This window comes from Vombatus ursinus, unplaced genomic scaffold (assembly GCF_900497805.2).
Source record: "Vombatus ursinus unplaced genomic scaffold, bare-nosed wombat genome assembly UNPS02013930.1, whole genome shotgun sequence".
NCBI classification, from domain to species: Eukaryota; Metazoa; Chordata; class Mammalia; order Diprotodontia; family Vombatidae; genus Vombatus; species Vombatus ursinus.
Genome location: NW_020953708.1, coordinates 483386 through 507541, shown reverse-complemented (window position 1 = coordinate 507541; position 24156 = coordinate 483386). Strand labels below are relative to the sequence as shown.

The 24156-nt window shown below is 43.3% G+C and overlaps 1 protein-coding gene across 2 annotated transcripts; it reads right to left on the bottom strand.

Moving 5' to 3' along the window:
• Nucleotides 1-7953: 7953 nt before the first annotated feature.
• Nucleotides 7954-22995, bottom strand: LOC114040633 (zinc finger protein 260-like). Of its 2 annotated transcripts, XM_027858745.1 has the most exons (7): nt 22933-22995; nt 20114-20398; nt 18428-18519; nt 16273-16399; nt 15250-15345; nt 13139-13237; nt 7954-9795 (listed from the first exon to the last, which is right to left on the bottom strand). In XM_027858745.1, the coding sequence occupies exons 2-7, from the start codon at nt 20145-20147 to the stop codon at nt 8186-8188; spliced, it is 2058 nt and encodes a 685-aa protein (XP_027714546.1). In that variant the 5' UTR covers nt 20148-20398; nt 22933-22995; the 3' UTR covers nt 7954-8185. The 2 variants fall into 2 exon arrangements, with proteins under 2 accessions (XP_027714546.1, XP_027714545.1); XM_027858744.1 differs by lacking the exon at nt 13139-13237 and having other exon boundaries at nt 7955-9795.
• Between the last annotated feature and the right edge of the window lie 1161 nt (nt 22996-24156).

Here is a 24156-nt window from a genome sequence, read left to right as displayed (position 1 = left end):
ATAGATAGATAGATAGATAGATAGATAGATAGATAGATAGATAGATAGATGGATGAATGGATAGATAGGTAGAGGGCACAGGATGAGTTGAAGATGAAGGGGTCATATCCGAATTCCTTCAAAAATTAGAATTGGGCAAGTGGAAGCTAATGACAATAAAAAACAATAAAGCAAATGAAGCTAATGACTCCAAGAGACATTACAAAACAATAAAGCAAATGAAAAAACAGAAGAAAATGTGAAAAGAATCACTGCCAACTCAGGCTAGACACACTTGCAGTCTGCACACCACCAAGAAAAATCTAGAGGTGTGAAAGCTGTACCCAAGTGAATCAATGCTGTAAGCTTGTTGAATATCCACCCCATGCTATCATCAAGTAAACTTCCTTTTATTAACTGCCATGTGGTTTAGGAATGTTTCATTAACAGATAACTGGGAAAACAATCTTCTCTGGTAAAGGTCTTGTGTATAAGAAATACGAAGTGATTCAAATTTATAAGACTAGGAATAATCCCCCAATTGATGAATGGTCTAATATTATGAACAGGCAATTTTCAAAAGAAGAAATCCATGCTACCAACAAGCATTTGAAAAAATGCTCCAAATGACCCCAAATTGGAAAAATACAGATTAAAGCATCTCTTAAGCTCCACCTCACACCCATCAGACTAGCAACAATGTCAAATGTTGGAGGGGCTAAGGGAAAATAATTATATTAATACACTGTTGGGAAAGCTATTGGAAAGCACTTTGGAACTATGACCCAAAAGTCACTGTCATGAGTAAAATTTTAACAAGAAGGATAAACTGAGGCAGCTCTCTGAGCAAGATAACATTTATTAACAGGTGCACACTGACTGTCCCCAAATGGGTCAATAGTTTGCCACCATTTATGCAGAAGATTCCGAGCAAAAGGACAGTTTCCCTTTTATAGGCTCTGGGGAGTACAGAACAAAGAAGAAAACAGGGTAGTTGACATCATGGGATTGAGGACAACATGACTGATTACAGAGCCAAGGTGCAGGGAACAATATTATTGGTTGGAAGTGTGGGAATGAGGGCTAGCAACAACCCCCTCATTCTCTCCTGAGAGTCCAAGTGTGAGATAGTGGGCCAGACTTTTGGACAGGAAACCAGACATCCTTGAAGAATAGCTTGGTGGTGTCAAGACATTAGATCCAATTCCCTTGTGTTCATACAAATCCCCCAAAGTCAGCTAAAGTCCTTGAGGCAAGGAACAGAATAGGAACAGATTCTCATTGGCCTTTTTAAAAAACAGAGAACCCTGATGCTTTGGAAATGTGTGGAACCCAAGGCAGTTCTCCACAGCCCTGAGGAGATTTTTTTAAGGACCTCCTTACCTTTAGTAGGCTCTAAGGTTTAAGGAAAAATGCCACATGGATCCTCCAATGTAGTCCATGCACCAGATTCCCTGCCAATGTACCAAATCGTCTTTTTGGGGTGGGTGGGCGGAGAACCACATTTCATGATCTAGGATTACTAGTCAGAGGAAACTTTAATTAGAAACACATAAACTACAATCAATACTCAAGAAAGAATTCTCTCTTCACTCCATTCCCCCAAACACCAAACTGAGCACACAATAAGCAGTGATCTTCAATAAACTTTGTAATACGTTCTTTGTTGGATAGATATAACTCTGGGTTTGGGGGCAAGTGAGATTTTTATCTGCACATGTGGACTTATGTAAGATCCATGCCTTTTTAATTGTTTTTTTTCCTCTGTGGTATTAGGGGAGCAAATGAAAGGGCAATTCTTTTTTTTCTATTTTTTTTGTGAGGCAATTGGGGTTAAGTGACTTGCCCAAAGTCACACAGCTAGTGAAAGTCATGTGTCTGAGGCCAGATTTGAACTCAGGTCCTCCTGACTTCAGGGCCAGTGCTCTATCCACTGTGCCACCTAGCTGCCTCTGAAAGGGCAATCCTTAGGCCTCCCCAGTACTCCAGAAAATAGTTCTGAATTGGGAACACAGACAGGGTGTTTTTAAAAGTTCATCTTCACTGATTTGCTGAGGTCAGCATATTTTAGTAGGAGAATATGCAATAAGGAAATGGCCCCCAAAAGAGTAAAATCCATATGGCTTTTATTTCAAACTGGGTCCGTTGCTACTGACCAGATATTGCACACCCCAAATAACTAATGCTTCAGAAGTTGATGGATGGACTATTATATTCTAAGACTGTTTTCTAGAAGTGAATAGCCATGTACATCTTGTAGACAGGGATGAATTTTCACCCTTGGACTCAGATCCAGAAAGCAGTGGGCAAGAAAGCATTCCATCATTGTTTTCTATTTTAGTATTTCTGCCTTATCCCACCTTCTGCAAGAAGACTTTTCTCTTTCTCCTTCATGCTAGTGCCTTCTCTCTGTTGATGACCTCCAATTTATCCTGTGTATATCTGGTTTGTGCATAGCTGTTTGAATGTTCTCTCTCCCATTACACTGTGAGCTCCTTGAGAGCAAGGATCAGGTTATTATTGTTTAGGGGGGTGCACTTTCTTTTATCCCCAGCACTTAACACATGTACCTGACACATTATAGGCACTTAAATGCTTGTTGACTCATTTCCCACCTGGATACACTCCTGGACTTTTCCCATCTTGCCCCAGGAACTTCTTCATCTTGCAAGATCACAGCAGCCTTGGAACTCCCCCCTCTTCAGTACTCTCTCCCCCTGGGGCCACTTCCTCCTCTGATTGGAGGCTGGAGACCTCTCCTCCCTACCTCCTAAAAATAGGTAGCCCAGGTCAGCCAACTCTTTGTTTCCCACTCTCCTCTTGACTTCTCTCACATGCCCCAACACTGAATATCTTCTTTACCTCCTTCTCCCTATTGCTTTTCTGCATCCCATTGTATATTGTCGTACTCCATTAGATTGTAACCACCTTGAGGGCAAGGACTGTCTTTTGCCTTTTTATGCATCTCCAGTGCTTAGTAAAATGTCTGGTACATAGTAGGTGCTTAATAAATGTTTACTGACTGATTAATTTGGCTTTCCAAAGTGGTGCACTGCAAGACTTTTAAATAAATAGTTCGTATTAAAAGTAATGTTGTTTGATAACGATTAAAAAAAAAAAAACAAACCAAAAACCCTTCACTCTATTAGTACCACCAGAACCTATTCCAAAGCTACTGTTGAGGTGCTGGGTATTTCTGAAAACAGACGCAAAAGAAAAATGTGGTTCCTTCAGTCATCACAGAAGCAGTGACTTCATTATGCAGTTTGTTGCCCTGTGTTTATTATAAAGTCTTAATGTCACAGTATCATAAGTTGAAAAGAGAAGTATAAGAAAGTTGTGTCAGTATTAAAGGAAAAAATAGCTATTTGCATGTACCTGCAGAAAGGTGAGAACAGGTATGATCTGATGCAAGAGTACAATGTTGGCTCATCCACAACGCAACATAAAGGCCTAGAAGGACACATGCTCCAATCATTCACTAATTCTCAGTCAAATAAACTGACTGAATGGCCCTGGCCTACATCAAAGCCAGAGCAGCTGGACCGTGTTGGATCTAAATGTTTTTTATTAAAGCAGTTGGACAGGGCCCATTTCTGGCTCAGTGTTGATTGCAAAGGTAAGAGAATTGAATATGGAAATGCAGCTGACAGCCTTGTAAACATGTTCAAGCTCACCCTGGCATCAGCCAGCTAGACAGACGAGGTGAAACAAAAAAACAAAAAAGTCTGACCAAGAAGCAGCAGAAAGACTTTTGGGTTTTTAAACATTTAATCGGTAAGTAGGATCCTCTGAACTAAAGTACAACGCTGATGAAAGTCCTGTCCTGGACATGTTTGCCAAATGATATCCTTCCAGAAGCTGGCGAATCTAGGAAGACTTTGGTATTGTTGTCAATGAAGATATGCCGCATGCAATGTTAGGCTCAAATCTAACAGGCTCACAATAAGCTTCACTGTCTAGTCAAATGACTGGAACATGAAGTCCTGGAGCTTTCAAAGGGAAAAAATGTTTATTTATGGTGTATAAGGTGTGGAAGTATGTGAGAAAGCTCCTTTTCATGTATTTCATATGTAATGATAATTACTGAAGATCATTCAAGCCCCAGTAAGGGCCAAAGCCTGAACTAATCAACCAGAAAAGGCACCCTGACATAATAGATGCTTTGCTCCGCTCTCTGAGTAAACCCAGAATGCCCTTTCCTGTGTCAGCAACTACAGGCCTGAATGAGGCTGACCAGGCGCATCTTCTGTTCGTGACCACGACAGGCTGCCTGGGACTGAGCACCATCTTCAACAGTGGGACTTTTTCTTATCTTGGTATCCTACGGACATATGCTATGTAGAGGAAACAGAGACATCCCAGGACTGTAATTTCAATCGACATTTTGTCACTTCTCTTATTGTATTTACAACCTATTCAACTAAGAAACTTCCTTTCTCATGCTATTGCTAAAAACATATGGAGGCTATAATTTTTGACATCCTGATTCAGGATTGCTCTAAGAATATAAAATATCTTCCACAAATTGCTTATCTGAGTCAGAATTATCTTCTGGCTCCCGTCTATTACATGTAACCTGCTACCTTAAGGGAATAAACAATATAAGTATGTATCACCTAGCTTGTTTTGCCTCTTTTAACCAAACTTCCAGGTTCACAATAATAATAGCAGTCCTAGCTAACATTTATACAGTGCTTTCAGGTTTGCAAAGTTATTTGAATTTATTATCTTGTTTTATCCTCACAACAACCCTCAGAGACAGATGCTATTATTATCATCCTCATTTTACAGATGAGGAAAATGAGACAGACAGAGGTTAAGTGACTTGCCCAGGGTCACACAGCTAGTAAGTGTCTGAGGCTCGATTTGAATTCAGATCTTCCTGACTCCACGTTCAGCAATCTACTGTGCTACTTACCTGCCTCGTTACCCTCCCTTTAAAAAAAAAAGGGATGTTAATGGTTTTGTACCAATAATAAAAATAAACATTAAAAAATAGTTTTTCATCATTTTAAATGTATGCTTTGTACATGTTTTATGATATGCATAATACATTTGTTTTTATTCATCAGTCATTTTTCAGTTGTGTTCGACTACGTGACCTCGTTTGGGGTTTTCTTGGCAGAGATATTGGAATGGTTTGCCATTTCCTTCTCCAGCTTACTTTACAGATAAGGAAACTGAGCAAACAAGCTTAAGTGACTTGCCCAAGGTCATACAGCTGGGAAGTGTCTGAGGCCAGATCTGAACTCAGGAAGATTAAGTCTTCCTGACTCCAAGCCCCACACTCTATCCACTATGTCACCTAGCTGCCCTTAATATATTTGTACACGTATATACTTTAGAAGTAAATACTCATGTATTAGGATGTATGCTCAAATCTTTTTTTTTTCACTGATGGGAGTGCACCATTAAAAAAGTTTAGAGACCACTGCTTTAAAGAACAGATTTAAGGAGGAGAGAAGAAACCAGAGGTGGGTAAACTGTGAGGAGGCTGCTATTGCAATGACAATAATAGCTGCCATTTATACAGTGCTAGGTGGGTTCTCTGTAGGAAAGCTAACTCAAATTCTGATGAAGGAGACAAAAAACTTCCAATACACAAGACCTTAACAAGGGGAAAAAAGTCTTACGTATTAATAAAGCCATGTACAAATGTGTTTGTGCATGTACGTATTTTATGGCAAGCAATATGAATTCATTTACAGTTCCCAGAGTGAGCACCTCCAAAAGTAAACACATCCTCATACACATCATAAGAAAGGCTCCCAGACACGACAAAGCAGCCACATGAAACGAACTGGAGCTTTCCTAGTTCGACACACCTTACAACAGCAGGCGATTGCAAAGATGGCAAGAGAGTGCCAAGAATTTGGCCGGGATGTTCTTAGAAGGAAGAGAATTCATGGAAGGGTGGTACAGCCAGGCTCTGGAAGCATTCATGAAAGCAGCCCTGGAGTCAGAGGGTCAGCCTGGGATTAAATCCTGCCTCTGACTCTGCCAATGAGGAGTTGGACATTTTCCATCATCTCTCTGGGCTTCGGTCTCCTCCAATGTAAAATAAGGGGACTAGAATTGAAGGCTTCTTAGGCCCCTTCTAGTTCCATGGCTCTAAGTGACATCAGAAAGCAAAGATGAGATCTCGTTCCATAGCAGAAGGCAAAACAGCCCCAGGTGGCTTAGTGGATGTTTTCAAAGTAGAAGGAACACGACACAAAGGTTCAAAACAAAGAGCCAATTTTCTCTAATGATTTATAATTCCCAATTGGTATAGTGGGGGTAGAGTAAGGAAGAAGGGAGGGCGGGAGCCATTGGTGTAGGGCTATTTCTACTACCAACAGTCTAAGGCAGGCCCCCAATACCACCAATTTGGATTGTGGCAATAGGTTATTAACTAGTTCTTCCTCTAGTGCCTTCTCCAATCCATCACAAAAAGAGGTCTATTGGTGGCACAGGCATAGAAGATCTGAGTTCAAATCCGTCCCAACACTTAACTTTGTGACTTTCAGCAAGTCACTGAACTTTTCAGCCTCAGTGTCCTTATTTGTAAAATGGCGATAATAATAGCACTTACCTTACAGGTTGTTGTATCAAATGAAGCTATGCATACATATACGCATATATATACACATATATACATACACAAATGAGGCTGTACATATATGCATGTTTGTATATACATATACTCATTTACATATATAACTTCGCAAGCCTTAAAGTGCTACATAAACATTAGTTATTAACATATTCATCTTGCTTATGCTTAAATCTAATCATATCCCCTTCTCTGCCCAAAACCTTTTACTGACTTTCAACTGTCTATTCAGAAAAATTCAAACTTTTTAGCCTTGGCAATCAGAGCCCTCCCTAAATTGGTATCATCATACCTTTTCATCTCATCCTCCTGAGAGGATCATTATTGAATCGCTAAAGAATTTTTATGAAGTGCTTATTAAATGAAAAGCACTGTGCTATGTGCTGAGCATTAAAAGACAAAAGTAAAATGACATCTTTATGGAAAAGAGCAGGAAGAAACTTTGTGCTAAATGTGAGATTTCATTGCTTTGAGGAAATTCTCAGTGTGAAAACTCCTTTCACCAATGAAGACTAGTGAACAATGTGCAATTTTAAACCTTAGAGAGTCACCTGAGGGATTAAGGGATTTGCCTGTGATCAAACAGCCAGTTAAGTGTCAGGGATAAGAGTTGAAATCAAGCTGTCTTGACTCCAAGACTGACTCTCTATAGATTTACACTACATAGTCTCTCAGAAATGACCCTAGGCATTATAATTTTCACTTTACAGATGAGGAGTACAACACCTAGAGAGGTTAAATGACTTGCCCAAAGTCACATGGATAGTAAGTAGTAGGTGTGGGATGGGAGCCCAGTACCTGACTCCAGGTTTAGTGCTGTCTTCTACAGTCTAACTGCTTTTCATACATGTACTATCTTCTAGACAAATTATTCGACAAGTCCCCCTAAAGCCCCATTCTGTCCTGCCTCCCGTATTTTGCCCACGGTATTCCCTAAGCCTGTAACATCCTTCCCACTGCCATCCATGTCTAATAAAATCCTACCATTTCTTTATATCACTGCACAAATAGCCTCTCCTCTATGAAGACTTCCCCAATCCCCAATGCCCTCATCCCTACCAGATAATATCTTTCCCTACTTGGAATTCACATACTTCCTACTGTACAGCTCATACAATTATCATATGCATGTGTGTGTGTGTGTGTGTTATTTGTGTTATATTTTTTCCTCCTTTTTGCCCCCATGTGAGCTATAAGTCAAGAAGCATCTTGGATTTAATCTTCTCAAGCACCTAATACAATGTAACTCCAATTGTACCTAATGACATTTAATAAGTATAAACAAGAAGGATAGAAAGGATAGGGTCATTTTCCACTCTCAAAGCAACAATGATGATGTAGTTGGTGAAAAAAAAAATCTAACACCTTGACTATTCACTATTTAATAAATGATGAATTTGACATCTCTCCATTATAACAATCCTATAGTTCACCTCTAACATGAAGTCTCTGATAAAGAATGAACCATATTCATTACATTTATGGAGATTCTCCTCCAAAACAACTATTTGATCCACAAGGTACTCCTCTCAAGGCTTTCCCAAACACATTATATTCAAAGGGTTTCTCTCCAGCACAAAATGTCTTATGGTCAACAAGATATGCAGGTTATTTGAAAGATATCCCACATTCATTACACTGGAAAGGTTTCTCTCCAGTATGAATTCTGTTATGTGCATTAAGGTTTCCCTTCCGGCTGAAGGATTTCCCACATTCATTACATTTATAGGGTTTCACTCCAGTGTGAGTTTTCTCATGTGTATTGAGGTTTCCCTTCCATCTGAAGGCTTTTCCACACTCTTTACACTTATATGGTTTCTCTCCAGTATGAATTCTTTGATGTATATTAAGGCTTCCCTTCTGGTTGAAGGCTTTCCCACATTCATTACATTCAAACGGTTTCTCTCCAGTATGAATTATTTTATGTGTTTTAAGATGTTCCTTCCGGTTGAAAGAGTTTCCACATTCATTACACTTATAAGGTTTTTCTCCATTATGAATTCTTTGATGTTGCATAAGAGATGAGGTCTTCCTCAAACCTTTCCCACACTGATTACATTCAAGGTGTTTCTCACCAGTATGAATTTTCTTATGTTCTTTAAGGTATCTACGCCATTTGAAAGATATTCCACATTCATTGCACTGAAAAGGTTTTTCTCCAGTATGAATTCTGGTATGAGCGATGAGGCTCCCCTTCCTGCTGAAGACTTTTCCACATTCATCGCATATATAGGGCTTCTCCCCAGTATGAATTTTCTTATGCGTATTCAGGTTTCCCATCCAGTTGAAGGCTTGCCCACATTCTTTACATTTATAGGGTTTCTCTCCAGTGTGAATTCTCTGGTGTGCATTAAGGCTTCCCTTCTGGCTGAATGCTTTCCCACACTCATTGCATTCAAATGGTTTCTCTCCAGTATGAATTCTTTGATGCTGTATAAGGGATGAGCTTTTCCTGAAGCCTTTCCCACATTCATTACATTCGAAATATTTCTCTCCAGTATGATTTGTTTGATGTTGAATTAGGTATTGATTATTCCTGAAGGTTTTTCCATATTCATTACATTCAAATGGTTTCTCTCCAGTATGAATGATCTTGTGTATTTTAAGGTTTCCCTTTCGACTGAAGGCTTTCCCACATTCTTTACATTTATAGGACTTCTCTGCAGACTGAATTCTTTGGTTTGCAGTAAGGCATGAGTTAATGTTGGAGGCTTTGCCACATTCGTTACATTTACATGCTTTTCCTTGAGAATGTATTCTATGGTAATAAATAAGGTTTGAGCGGTAGCTGAAGGGCTTTCTGCATTTATTATACTTAGACATTTTCTTGCCCAAGGAAATTTTATTATGTTTAATTAGTTCTGAAAACTGTTTAAAGTTCTTTCCAAGTATATCATATTTATAGGGGCATTTTCCTACAAAACCTCTTTGCTGTGTATCAAAAATTGACCCTAGGCTGAGCTTTCTCCACAAAGTATTATCTTCATGAACACTTGGTTCATTAGAAGTTTTTCTGTGGGTGACTGCTACTTGCCTGGACTGTCTCTTTTGGTTGCCTTTCTGCCTCTCTAACCTGATGTCACAATTCCAAGTTTCTGTCAATTTAGAATCCTGCGGACCATTCCTTGTAAATCTCTCGCTAGATGACTCTCCTGTAGAAATACACTGCTTTAGAGCTGACTCGGTGGTTTCGCATCCCATCCTCTGACCAAGGGAACCTAAAAGAAACAAAGACCTGTCAATACCCATTTCCTTCTGTGCTGGAAAAAAGGAAGTCGCTTGTTCCAAGTTCTAGATTTTGTCTCTTCATTCAAGGAGAATCAATGACTGATCTGGAACAGCCAAAACACTGTTAAGTAGGAACTGAAGTCCTTAGTAAGTGAGGTCAGGACACCTAGTCACCTAATTGCCTAAATTTTCAAAAATGGAAAATAGGTTCATTCTAGAAACTAAAGACAGTTGAACCTGAAGTCAATTTCTAACAAAATTTAGAAACCTCTTGTCAAACAGATGTCTTGTATGCCATCAGAAAGAAAAGTATGGATCCATAATACTCAGGACAATTTTTAAAAAATAAGTTTTATTGATACCTTTTGTTTTTAACAACACAGACATTTCTGGAAATGCACTCTCCCTCAACCCCCTTCCCAATTATCACACACAAACTGAATCCTCTTTCACAACCCAAAGTATATGCAACATTCTGTCCCTGCCTCTTTATTGACAGCAGAGAGGTAGGATTTCTTATTTGTTCTCTGAAACCAAGATTGATCATTACAATTACTGTGAGTCTGGCGTCCTATCTATATTTTTTTTTCCTGGTTCTGCTTATTCATTGTGTGTCCATTTATATGTGCCTTAATATATTTCTTTGAATTCCTCCTCTTTGTCATTTCTTACAGCATAAAGATAATATTCCTCTGCATTCACAGAACACAATTTCTTCTACTGTTGCCCAACGGTGAAGTGCAGTCACTTTTAATTTTTGGGTAATGCATCACAAAAAGTCATGCTATGGATATTTTAGCATACATAGGGTCTTTCTTTCTTTGATCTCCATGGGACCTCAGTATCAATTTTATAGGAAGAGGTGATGCGAAACCAAGTTCGTTTCTTCTTAGCTAGTGAATAAGAGATGCTGAAATCAAGTGACTAGGTCAAAGGATATGAAAAGAAGTTTTCAAATGAAGAAATCTATGCTATCAATAGCCACTAAAAATGCTCCCAATAACTGTGATCAGAGAAATGAAAATTAAAGCAAGAGAAAAATGATAAATATGGGAGGGACTGAGGGAAAACAGGAACACTAATATATGGCTGGTGGAGTTATGCCAGAGGGTCTAGCCCCTCTGGTGAGCAATTTGGAATGATACCCTAAAAGTGATTAAATTGTGCATTTCCTCTGAACCAACAATACTATTAGTCCTATATCCTAAAGAGATCAAAGAAAGAAGAAAAGGACCTATATGTACCACAGCACTTCCAGCAGCTCGTTTAGTAGTGGCAAGGAAGTGTAATTAAAGAGTGCCCATCAACTGGGGAATAGCTTTACAAATCACCGCAAATGCAATGGAGTACCATTGTGCTGCAGGAAATGCTGAAGAGGATGGTTTCAGGGAAACCTAGGAAGGCTTGTATGAACTGATGCAGAGTGAAGAGTAAAGTAAACAGAACCAAGAGAACAATTTATACTATGATAACAATGTAAAGTGAACACTTCTGAAAGACATTAGGAACTTTGATCAACACAATTATCAGCCATGATTCCACAGGAACAATGATGAAAAATAACACCTGCTTCCTGACAGAGGTGACAGACTTGGTGCAGAATGAGACGTGTTTTTTGGACATGGTCAATAAGAGAATTTGTTTTGCTTGACTATACATATTTGTTTGGAGGTTTGTTGGTTTGTTTTTTTTTTCAACAGAGGGGGAATGGAGGTAGAATAGAAAGAAAATAAACTGTGGCTAATTGAAAGAAATTTAATTAAAAATTTTTTTTTAAAAATCAAGGATCTGCTTTTTATTGAGCCATTTAACAAAGTCTCTCAATATCTCTTTGTGGACCTTGATGAATAAATATGGGCTGACAGACCACATAGCCCAGTGGACTTGTGGCCAGTTGAATAACCTTATTTATTATTTGTTAATTTTTTATATGAATTAATCCAGAGTCCTAAGGGATTTTGATGAATTGGATTAAGTTCTCTAATTTTATTCCTTAGACACCCATAGCTAGACCTGTTCTCTCTGGTATTTTTATCAACACTTTTAATGGAATCACAACACTTGTCAATTCTGCTGCTGATATAAAGGTATGTGGGATACTTAGTCTATTATAATAATAATTATTGTTATTGAAAGGCAGCCCAGAAGGCTAGCCTTAGATTTAGGAAGACCTGGGTTCAAGTCCTACCTCTGACGTATGCTGTCTATGTGATCTCAGGCAAATTAATCAACCTCTCAATGTCCTAGGCAATTCTCTGAGACTGTAAGTCTAGAGAAGTAGTTCATTTGGACTGATAGACATCATTATTTCACCAGGGAACTCCCTTAACTGATTAAATGGCAGGTCCACAACAAAAAGGAATACTGTTATTATTATCTGTGATAGAATTGGGAATGTCTAGTATTTGTAAAGTTGTTGTAATGTTTGCAAAGCACTTGACACATTATCTCACTTTACTTAACATTAATAGTAACATTCAATATTAACATATTGGATAACCGATCAAGACTTCTTAAAAACTCTTGCTAAAGGAAGAATGAGTCAAAACAAACAGAGTGAAAGCTTACAAGAACAAATGTTAAGTTTTGCACTTAAGTTCAAAACATCAATTCTCCAATTATAGGACCAGGGTTTGGAAGAAGGTCTTAATTAGACCTGGAGACTTCAGCTGACCTCAAGCTATATGACCCAACAGGGTTCTGTGGCCACTAAAACAACACAATTTTGGCAGCATCTAGGCTGCATAGCGTGTAAAGCACTTGGATGAACTGAGTTCAAATCTCGCCTCAAACACTTCCTCTCTGTGTGACCCTGGGCAAGGCACCTGACCTAGCTCAGCTTCAGTCTCCTCATCTATAGAATGGAGATAATACCTCACAGGTTGTTGTGAGAATCCAATGAGATCACTTGGGAAAACCTCAAGGTGCTATATAAATGCTAGCTATAATTATCATTATTACACACAGTGTTTAGATTACAGAATGTAAAAATCTAACTCTGTACTAAGCAGTTCTGCGTGGTTGAGGACACGACAATTTAAGGGAGACTTTGACAAACTGTATGCACAGAGAAACAGACCCTGGGCTCTTTCAGGGAGTTGCTAATTGCCCCTCAAAATCAGCCGAAGTGGCTAACTTCACTCTTGAGAGAAAACGTGAACACTGGTGCAGAACACTCATGCAGAAGCCTTCAGGAAGATGGGGCCACTTGGCAATCTGTCCCCACCGTCCGCTGCAGTTGCTGGAGAAAAGAACCCCTCCAAGGACAGGGTAAGGACTCAAGATTTTGTTCCAGCCAGCGTGGAAAGCAACAAGCATGCTGCTGTGATTTACCCGGAGCATCTGCTGAGGGCCTTTGGGCCAAAGCCAAGTGCTCAGGGGAAGGCTGCTCACCCACCCGGAAGACAAGGAAAAGGGGCAAAAGGAGTCCTCCTGAAAAAGATGGAAGACAGGCTTGCAGACTTTTTTTTCTCAAAAGGAGAAGGATAGAAAGATCCAAACCAAAATCCCTGCCTGTGCCAGGAGGCTAGAAGATGGCAGACTGCAGGAGAGAAAGGCACAAGGAAAGGATCACTGAACAAAGAAGATATGCTAAACCATGAGACATTCTGGGCAGAGATCAAAGCCCTCGGGGGCAAAGGTGACATCTCCAGCAGGGCAGCCACCAGATGGGAAGAGGCAGACTGGGGAGATGAAGAGCTGGTTAAGAAGACGGGCTGGGGCTCTTCTCACTTTTTCTCCATGACACGTGCTCAGCACCAACCCTGGCACAAAGTAAGCACTTAATAAGTGGTTGTTGATTGACTTCCGGATCCCAGATTAAACTACCACAAGCTCCTTGCCAGGCGAAGCCTGGTTAGAAGGTATTTGCCCAGAGTCATTAGACTCTAACTAAAGAGGCCAGGGGTTGGTAAAGCAAACACTGCCTATGGGAAGCTAAAACCTAGAGGCCTCTCAGGAGAGTAGCAGCTACCATGGTAGAAGAAAAGAAGCAGCAGCGTTCCAAAATAATTCACAGTAGACAAAAATCTAAGACAGCAGTCATCAATAAAATCCATGGCTTCAGATGTTTATACAGGTACAAGTAAAAGGCAAGGTGGCCTAGAGATAAACTTGATATCACAGCTATCACTGAGAGTTGGTGAGGGGATCCCCACATCCAGAAAGTGGCTTTGGATCAAAGCAAAGGAGAGTAGAGCAGAGCAGAGAGGAAAGCAGAGAATCCTTTCATGAAAGGGATGGACTGGATAGCAGCCAAGGCCTCTTTCAACAGTAAAAGACTGTGCTTCTCTAGTCAAAATTATAAACTGTTTCTGAGAGGAGAAGCATGATGAAGATTGGCTCATTTACTTAGACAGAAGATAAGCAGCATCATATAGCAGTAAAAGCACTTGGCGAGAAGAAACCCTGGATTTGAATACCAAGGTCATCACTCCTAATAGCCTGATGACCATGGGTACATCAAAGTCTCACTGAGTCACATACGAGTCATCTAAAAAATGGGGCTAACACATTCACTACCTCCCTCCCAGATGGAAAAACCCTCTTCTATGAAAGGCACAGATCTCAAAGTAGGTAAGCGGCAATATAATAATAATGATAACAATAATTGTCAATTTAAAATAAGTACTGGGGGAAAAACAGACTAGAGCATTTTAAGAAAGAAAAATGAGAAAAGGGGGAAAATGTAAATGACAGCTTGTGGGATTTGGCAATGAAAAGAGAGCTACCATTTACACAGCACCTACTATGTGCCAGGCACTGTGATAGTGCTTTACAGATATCGTCTCCTCTGACCATCCCAACAACCCTGGGACGTAGAGGTGCTCTTATTACTATTATTCCCATTTGATAGTTGAGGAAACTGAGGCAAACAGAGATTAAGTGACTTGCCCAGGATCACACCACTAGGATTTGAATTAGGGTCTTTCTGATTCTAGGCCTGGCACTCTATCCACTAAGCCCCCTGGCAGAGACAAATTGGAATACAGATAAGACAAGCAAAAGGGTCAGTCAATTAACAGCCTAGTAAATACTTACTGTGTGCTGGGCCCTCGGATTACAAGGATGAAAAGGAGGCAATTCCTCCTCTTGAGAAGCCCGTAGTTTGCCGGGGCCAAGCACAAGTCAGACTGACTCTGGCATGAAAGCACAAGGAAATGAACCACTAAAGAATTAAATATTACTGACAGCAGATGAGGAGAAAGCACAAGTGAGAGGGAGCGGGAAGGGGTGTGACCCAGAGTACAGACCAGAAAGAAGAGGCCCCCATTTCTGTGAGACAGGTAAAAAGATGAGGGCATCTGTGTCAGAAAAGCGATCTGCTGAAGGGAAAGACGAGGGAGGCAGCCCAGGCCCCAGGCCTTGAAGGAGAGCCCTGGGCCAGCATTTCACAGGTAGTAAGCTCACCATCTCTGGCGGCTGCACGATTTTTATCTACTCACCCAGGTAAGTGCTCAGTGAAACTTTGTCCTCTGCAATCCATGGTGTTTCTCTTCTCTCCACCTGGGAAAGTGTACTGGGTTTGAAAATGGGAAGACCTGCTCAATGGAAAAGAAATGGGAATTTCTGAGGTCCTTAGCACCAACCCTGGCACAAAGTAAACCTTAATAAGTGGTTGCTGATTGACTTCTGGATCCCAGATTAAACTACCACAGGCTCCCTGCCAGGGAACACACATACTTAAAACAAGGCCTGGTTAGAAGCTATTTGCCCAGAGTCATTAGACTCTAACTAAGGAGGACAGGGGTTGGTAAAGCAAACACTGCCTATGGGAAGCCTCTCAGGAGAGTAGTAGCTACCACGGTAGAAGAAATAAAGCATCAGTGTTCCAAAATAATTCACAGTAGACAAAAATCTAAGACAACAGCCAGCAATAAAATCTACAGCCTCAGATATTTATACAGGTACAAGTAATAGGCAAGGTGACCTAGGATGGCATGGTTTTAAAGGGGAGGATTTAATCTTAGACTTTTTTCCCTTTAGGCAAAAGAACCCATGTCACATGGACAGAGCACGGTATCAAGGACCTTGTAAGGCTGTACCCTGTAGTATTCCTTAGAAGTGTGGGGGTCAGAGTTGGTTTCATCTTGGGCTCAGAAAATTCATTTATTCTAACACATTCCCTGCTAAAGAGATGGGAACCTCTCCTTTTGTGCCTTTGGGGCCCTACCCTAGGACTCTAGCGGAGAATATCTGACCTAGAAAAAAGGCAGGCAGGAAGTCATAGTTTCCAGGGCAGCACCATGAAGTTGTATGGAGCTTCATGGGGGAAGAGGGAGCAGAAAGATTCTTTGGCATCAAAGGATTTAGGAACTTCTCCATGTTACATGTATTCATTAGAATATTTCTTTACAACCAGTCAGAACTCAGCAGAGCAGTTCAGACATCACACTGCCTTTAGGAAGAAAAAATGCAGACACGTGCAATGGACATATGATGATTCATGAGAAAGAAGCTGTCCGTACCAAGGGAGATGAAGTTTTCGTAGTTCTCCAGCATCACATCCCGGTACATGTCCTTCTGAGCAGGCTCCAACAGTCCCCATTCCTCCTGCGAGAAGTCCACGGCCACGTCTCGGAATGTCAATGATACCTGAAATATCACAACAGGCCGCTTACCAGGGACCAGACTTCTGTGTGGTGAGACATGAATCCGGCAGAATATGGAGAGAGGGGGAGCGAGGGGCTCTCACAGCAACAAGAGTTCTGAGTATTCCATGTAAAATATTTCCTGAGGACCCAGGTCTTCTGATCATCATTTTAAACTGTATTTTATATTGTAAAGATAAATTTATCCCAGTAAATTCAGGAGTAAAGTAAGGACAAGTATGATGAATAACTGATAGAATTTATAGGGAATCGATATAAGTTTACAAAGACTCTCCAATAGACAGAAGATATGCCTGGCTCGCATAAAACAACAAAGAGTAAGTCAGTGCTTTGAAAATTATCCAGCATCACCGATCATTCACTTCTCCCAACACGCACACCACAACCCATCCAGGCTGCCCAGTCTGTGAGCCCAATCCAAGCTCTCCCCAAACCCCTCCCAAGGGGGCCCACCCACCATGCCGAAGGCCTTCCTCGACCTCTCCCACCAGGCTCCAAGGGTACCAAAGAGCACTCTGGCTGCCCGGCTGCTCTTCCCACTGTGCAAATGCATGTCAGAACCCCAAAAGCAGGCAGCATAATCTAATCCCATAGGAGAACCTGACCTCCAGCACTCCCGGCCCCTCTGTCCAGCTGTCTTCACCATGGGGAATCCCTCCTACTGCAAGCGTGGCCCAGCGTAAGACCTTCTGGGCCTCCTGGGATTTGGCCCCAAAACCCTTTCCCTGTTCTCTCACCCCAGGGACTCTCAGATTTGTAAACTCCATCACAGGACCACAGATTGAGAGCTGGAAGAGACTGCAGAGGCCCATGGCTCCAGATCCATCATTCTATAGATAAGGAAGCTGGGGCACAGAGAGATTAAGTGACTTGCCCAGGGTCACATAACTAGTAAGGGCCTGAGGTAGGATTTGAACCCGGGTTTTCTGACTCCCAAGTCCCGCACTCTACCCATTGCACCACAGCACCTCAAAGTGGGAATTCTCATCTTCTGCCCACCTTGAACCTTACAAAGAATCTGAATTCTTCAGCTTTAGGGTGACCCGTCCTGACTGGGCCCCTGGTTACAAATGTAAGGGATGAGCAAGGACTTGAAAACACCTTCATCTGCCCTCCTCGTTCATCCGCTGACCTCCCGTCTGACTGCTTCTCTGGATGGGTTATCTCCTTCCTCTCTGACATCCCAGGAAGCTTCTTCCAGGACACCAGTGAATCCCCAGCCCGAACATCCTGGCCCGTAGAGGATCCTCCCAGAAGGACTCTGGTCAGGAGACGGTGGGGGCCATACAAAACCTGTCTCCATGACTCCTCAGGCATGCGAGGCCCTGCCCAGGGCAGGTGCACCATCTGTGCCCTTGGAAGCAATTGCTGGGCCTTTCCTCTCCAACACCCACATTCCCTCTTGGTCATATCTGCAGCTACTGAGGGTTCCCCAGCAGTGACGCTTCTGAGGCGCCTCCTTGTCAGTGTCAAGATTTCCTCAAAACTGTAAATGCCGTTAATCCAGTGTGAGGTATAGGAAGACCCAAAGCGAGGAGCAGAGAGCCTGAGGAGACAAGTCTGTGCATAAAGGTCCAGCAGGCTTTCACCTTACTTGGCATGGATAATTCCTTCTTGTCCTTGGCATTAATGTCCCCTGACCTTAGCACAGAAAGACCAGCTTGTATACCTCAAAGAACATTGGATTTGGAGGGAGGGTACCTGGGTCTGAACCTGAGCTCTGTTATTATTAGCTGTGCAATCCTGGGCATGTCATTTGGCCTTGCTGGGACTCTGTTTTCTCTGAAAACTGAGCATGTTAGAGTAGATGGCTCTAAGGTACCTTCTAAATCTCCTTCTATGGTTCTCATCCATAAGAAGAGACAGGATATTCTGTGGGAGAACAGACTGAGGTTTGGGTCCATTGACATGAATTGAGTGAAGAAAGAAGATGAAGGAAAAGGAAAAGAGATGTGCCCACACTTTGAGCAATGAGATGGAATCTCAGGAAAGACAGGAAATCCTAACTCACCTGGGATCTGGTCATCGGGAACCTGGAAGCCATTCCTTCTTCCTCTGTAATTCTACTGCCTTGGGGAAGGGCGGAGTCTCGAGGAGACAGAACTGAGGGAGGAGAAAGAGGTTACAAGCGGGGGAACCCTGCCTCACTACTGCCCGCCTGCCATGAATTCAAGGAAGTGGGAGTCACACAGAGCCAGCAGGCTCCATTTTGGAAAGGGTTACCCAACTGGTAGATCAGGAGAGTGCCAGAGTTGCAGTTTAATTCATGCTATTCTTGTGGACAAGATGGAGATCTGGGCTTGATATTGATAGGTGAATTAAAAAATGGTTCAGTGGCTACACACGAAGAACAACCACAAAACATTCACAGCATCAATTACGGGATTTTCAGCTATCTATCGAGACATGGTGGAGAAGGGTGTTCTGTATATACACATGCACACATGCACAACACATGTTGACACAAGATATGTATATGTATACATATTTATTTTGGGTCTTTTCTTGGTTCTTAAAAAAAAAAAAAAAAGAAAGGTTGAGTGGATTCCTGCCATATTCTTTTCTTGTTCTATTCATTTGGATTTCCAAGCAGCCATCCAAGAAGGGAGAGTTACATGGCAAGCTCATTAGGCATAATTTATTCCTGAAGCTTCTTTTTCATACAGATTTTCTACTCACAGATTTAAAGTGCTGTATAAATGTGAGCTATTACCAAGGGATGCGCACTACCCAGAATGAGGGAGGCAGGAGTCCTCGGTTCTGAGCAAGCCACACTTGCGGGATCAAGTTCCGTTCTGAGCACCATATCTTAGGAAGGACCTTAGTAAGCAGTGACACTGATGAGGATGCTGATAAGAGAACACAGATGAGACACCCACAGGGGAGAAGACGGGATTCCTATTGGGGGGCAGCTTTGACAGAACTGACTCCGAGGGCCCTCCACACTCTGAGATGCTCGGATAATTATGTCACGTGAGGACCGGCTCAGGGAAGGAGGGATGTTGGAGGTGGAAAAGAGAAGGCTTGGGGGATGGGCTGAGCATGACCGTGCCTGTCTTCAGGTACCTGAGGAGCAGTCACATAAAAGCCAGATTAGTCTGACGCCGCCTGCCTGCGAGGACAGACCCAGAGCAGTGGGGGAACCCCGCAGTGGGGAACACAGGGTCACAGAGTTAGCATGAGATGGGCCCTCACAGGCCATCGACTTCGACTCCCTCAGTTTACTAATGAAGAAACAGGCTCAGGGAGGGAAACGGCCTGCTCCGGGTCACACGGGGAGTGCGTCAGAAGCAGGACGAGAGGCCTTCCTCCCCACGTGGAGGCTGGACGAGATGACCTCGCTGGGATTCTGGGACGTCATGTCAAAGTCACGTCACCTCGTCTTTGGCAGAGCTCTGGATGAGGCCCGGCTGGCTCGCTAAATGTTCACTAACCAGTCTTTAATGAGCTAGCAAAGTGAAGCTCCTCGCTTCTCTGTTCTCTCCCCATTTTGGAAAATTGGGACCAATTCTCCAATCCTGCAGTAGCTCTCCTGTTTCTAGGGGATGTGTGTTTGGGGGAGGGGGAGGAAGGAGATAAGCATTGGGGCTGGCTTTATATGGTGGTCTCTTCTCTCTCTACCACTTCCTTGAGCACCCCCTCCTCAGAAATGCTTCTCTCCCCTTCTCTTCCCACACCAAGCAGCTGTACCGCTCACCTCTCTCCTGAAGCATCAGGCCCGAGTCCTCCATAGTCAGAATCTCCTTGATGACTTTTCCCAAGCTGGGTCTCCTCAGCCAGAGTGGCTGAACTACTGCGACGTCAGCAGCTCCTTCTCATCCGCGTCTGCACGAAAGCTCTGGTGAAAGATCTCAGGGCAGGGAGGTTTCCTCCTAGGATGGACTCGTGCATCCTCAAGCTTGTCCTCCAACACCTTTATCTTCCTACACAGAAGGGGCTCGGGGGCTCCAGGCTGGACATGTGTAGACTCCATCAAGGGCTGCTGGGAACAGAGACAAGGAAGAGTCACCAGGAGGAGAGCAGCACTGCCCATTCCAACTCTGGGCCTTGTACAGACATACTGCCAGGCTCCATCAGCTTAGAAATATGCATGTGGTTTGTTTCATTGATTAGACACTGACCAAATACTTAACACATGTATATACCCATCTTGGGCAGAGAAGAGAGGTGACAGCAACCCTTTCTTCCTCTCAATAAGGAAGTGGGTGAGGGGGAAGAAAGGCTGAACTGGTTAACTAGGCTTAACTCACTAAGCTAAGCTAATTAAGCAGCAAAGCAAGGCCTGAGCAGCTAAGATGGACTGAGGGTGTGATGGAGACCAAGAATAGGCTGGGGAGGAGTAATGCACAAAGAGAGAGATGGAAGGCTGGGAGGCTGTGTTCACACACATGGGAACACATGGATGGGAGGTTCTAGAAAGTTCTGGATCATGGTGGTGACGGTGGTGGTGAGACCTCCCCCAGTGTGGATGGGTGGAGTCAAGGTGTAGATGCTAGGAGATGAGGGAGCCAAGGAAGTTGGAGGGTGGAGGATTTGAGAGACAACAACAGGTAAGTTGATGGCTGAGAGTAAAATGGCAGAGATTGGAGTAGGACAAAAGATGATGAGCCACATGCTGCACTCCCAGAGTTCAAATCCAGCCTCAGGCCCTTCCGCGCTGTGTGACCCTGGGCAAGTCACTTCACCTTGTCTGCCTTAGTTTCCTTGTCTTTAAAATGAGCTAGAGAAGGAAAGGGCAAACCATTCCAATATCTCTGCCAAGAAAACCCCAAATGGGGTCACGGAGACTCAGAACAACAACAGATGTGTGTGCTAAGTACTTTTCCCAAACAACACCTCACTGGATCTTCACAACAACCCTGAGAGGTAGGTGCTATTGCTATCCCCATTTTACAGGTGAGGAAACTGAGGCAAACAAGGTGAAGCGGCTTGCCCAGGGTCACACAGCTAGCAGGTGTCCTTCGCTAGAAATGAGCTTGGGTATTCCTGACTCTAGGCCCAGTGCTCTATCCACCGCACCATAACTGCCTCAGTTTCTTCCTCTGTAAAACGGAAATAGTAGCAGTACCTTCCCCACCCAGCTGTCAAGAAGATGGAATGCACTTTGCAGATGGGGTCCAAGAGCTGTGCCCAAGAGACCTCTGGAGAAGGAGAGCAGTGGAACGGAGAGGGCTTGTTACCAGTGATGTTACCATGATGAACCCTGATGAAGTCAAAGAAAAATTTTATAAAGAACGAGAGACCCTCATCATCAATGTGCCAGAATAGGACAAGCTTCTAATTCTGGGTGACTTTAATGCAAGAGTAGGCTCAGACTACCAGACATGGCAAGGAGTCCTTGGGAGAAATGGAGTTCGAACCAGCAACAGCAGTGGTCACTTACTACTGAAGACTTGTGCATCTTGTGACCTTATCACCAATGCTGTCTTCCATTTACCTAACACAGTAAAACTTTGTAGATGCACCCTCACAGCAAACATTGACATTTAATAGATTGTGTCATTGTCAGCAGAAGAGACAGACAGGATATGAGAGTGACAAACGCAATGTGTGGTGCGGAGTGGTAGACTGATCATAAACTTATCCTTTCCAAGCTAAATACTCACATTCAACAAAACTGGCAGCCTGAGGGCAAGAAGACTTTGTGTCCACAGATTAGAGAGTTCCTCTGAGCAGGAACAGTTCATTGGAGGGAAAGCTGAGCCAACACACAGCTGGTATCAGTAGAGCAGAATAGGAGCAGGCTATTTTCAGAGATTTGGTGTACAATACTGCATTTACTTGCTTTTTGTTGTTTTTTTGGGAGGGGGTGGGAGGGAGGAAATTGAACTTAAGTGACTTGCCCAAGGTTACATGTTTAGTAAGTGTTTGAGACCACATTTGAACTCACATCATTCAGACTTCAAGGCTGGTGATCTGTCCACTGTACCACCTAGATGCCCCCGTTTACTTTCAATATTTTCTCCTTGACCTGTGAGCTCTGGAATTTGGCTATAATATCCCTGGGAGTTTTCATTTTGGGATCTCTTTCAGGAAGTGATTGGTGGATTTTTAGGTCGGCTGGATCGTAAAGTACCCGAAGGGAAGTAAAATGTAATTAGCTCCCCTGGGGAATAGGAGCCAGAGGAGTTTATGGAGCGGGGCACTGAGTGACATGCTCCAATGGTCAGACCCGCGCTGGCCGGAGGCAGGGCCGGCAGCAGCCCGGAGGTGGGCAGGGAAGGGAAGGTGCCTTGTCAATTAGTACACCCCTCTCTGAAGACCAGAGATGTCAAGTGACTCGCCCAAGGTCACCCGGGTAAGAAGCGCAAGAGGGAGAATTCGAACCCACGGCCTTGGATTGCTGCGAATGAAGGAAAAGGGATCCTCGGTCAACACCCCCTGCCCTGCCGCGCCCCGCCCCCTCGAAACACACACCCTGCACCACCCCGCCCTCGCCGCTGCCCGGAGCCGAACACACGCGCACGCACACACGCGCTCACACGCACGTACACACACACTCACCCACACACTCACCCACCAGCTCGCCCTCCAACGTCCAGCTCCCTCCGAGTTATTCTGAAAACAAAGGGATGAAAGCAAGACCCACCGGGAACTGCGCCTGCGCAGACTGAGCCCTGAACTACGACTCCCAGAATTCCTCGCTGCCGGAAACAGCGGGAGGGGCCGCGCACCTGCCGTACGTAGTTGGGTTTCTGGCAATTGGAGTCCTAGTCGGCTCCTTTGAGGGCCGGTCCGTTATCCTTCTACTCGCCCCCTCCCTCCTCATTCTAACCCCTGAGTTCCCTGAATTTGAAAGAATGGACGTAGAGGGCGAAAAGCGCACACTTAGATCTATACTTTCCACAACAGGTCGCGGTAAGGGAGGTGATGGTGGCCTATGATCGGGAAACATCGTCCTCAGTTTAGAAGCCTCGCGAGAATGTGCGCGTGAGTCGCTATGACGTCACCAGCATCCTTCCGAGAAGAGACCTCATGTTTGCTGTGGCATTTGTAGAGCGTGCGCCCCCCCCCCCCCCCGCCGTGGCAGGCTCCTACCTCTTTGATTTCTGTGTTAAAAGTCCGTGTGTGTACTTAATGAATTTTACTACCATCAACCACCATGAATATTTCCTGATGCAAAAAACGAAGAGAATAAATTCACACTTTAGGAATTTGGAATTATGTAAAATAGGGCTGCAGGCCACTAGAAACACGTGGTGCGAATTTGAATAGTGTGATTCATCATTCCTAGCAGTCGAGACCTCATTGCAAGGGGTACAACTTTGCTTACATATTTTTCCAAAAACCTGTGAAACCCAATCAGTCAACAAGCATTTATTAAGTGAGCTACCAGAAATGGCCAACCCAGTTCCTGCCCTCAAAGAGCTCACAGTCTAATGGGGGAGACAGTATATATAGATCAGAACACACAAAATGAACTCAGAGTAGAAGAAAAGAGCCTTAGAGGGGAAAATACTAGCAGCCAAGGGAACTGGGAAGGGCCCTCCAGGAGGAGGAGGAGGCCCTGGAGGTGAATCTCCGAGGAAACCAGGAATTCTAGGAAGTGAGGCTGAGGTGTTATGGTTTGGGAACCCTGAAATGTAAGGATACAGGGTAAGTCCGCCTTGAAAGAATTCAACTACTCAAACCTGCCTTCAATCAAAGTAGTGAGGTTTATTCTAACACCAGTGTGGTGGGCAAGCTTCCTAGTAAATCTGTAGTGTTGTAACACCACCCTGAAATGTATGGGAAAATTCA

Coding starts and splice junctions, on each gene's coding strand:
- LOC114040633 (XM_027858745.1), bottom strand. CDS start 20,147: ATGGAGGACTCGGGCCTGATGCTTCAGGAGAGAG. Junction 15,346..16,272: donor CGAAAACTTCATCTCCCTTG/GTACGGACAGCT, acceptor TCCATTGAGCAG/GTCTTCCCATTTTCAAACCC. Junction 13,238..15,249: donor TTCACTGAGCACTTACCTGG/GTGAGTAGATAA, acceptor CATCTTTTTCAG/GAGGACTCCTTTTGCCCCTT.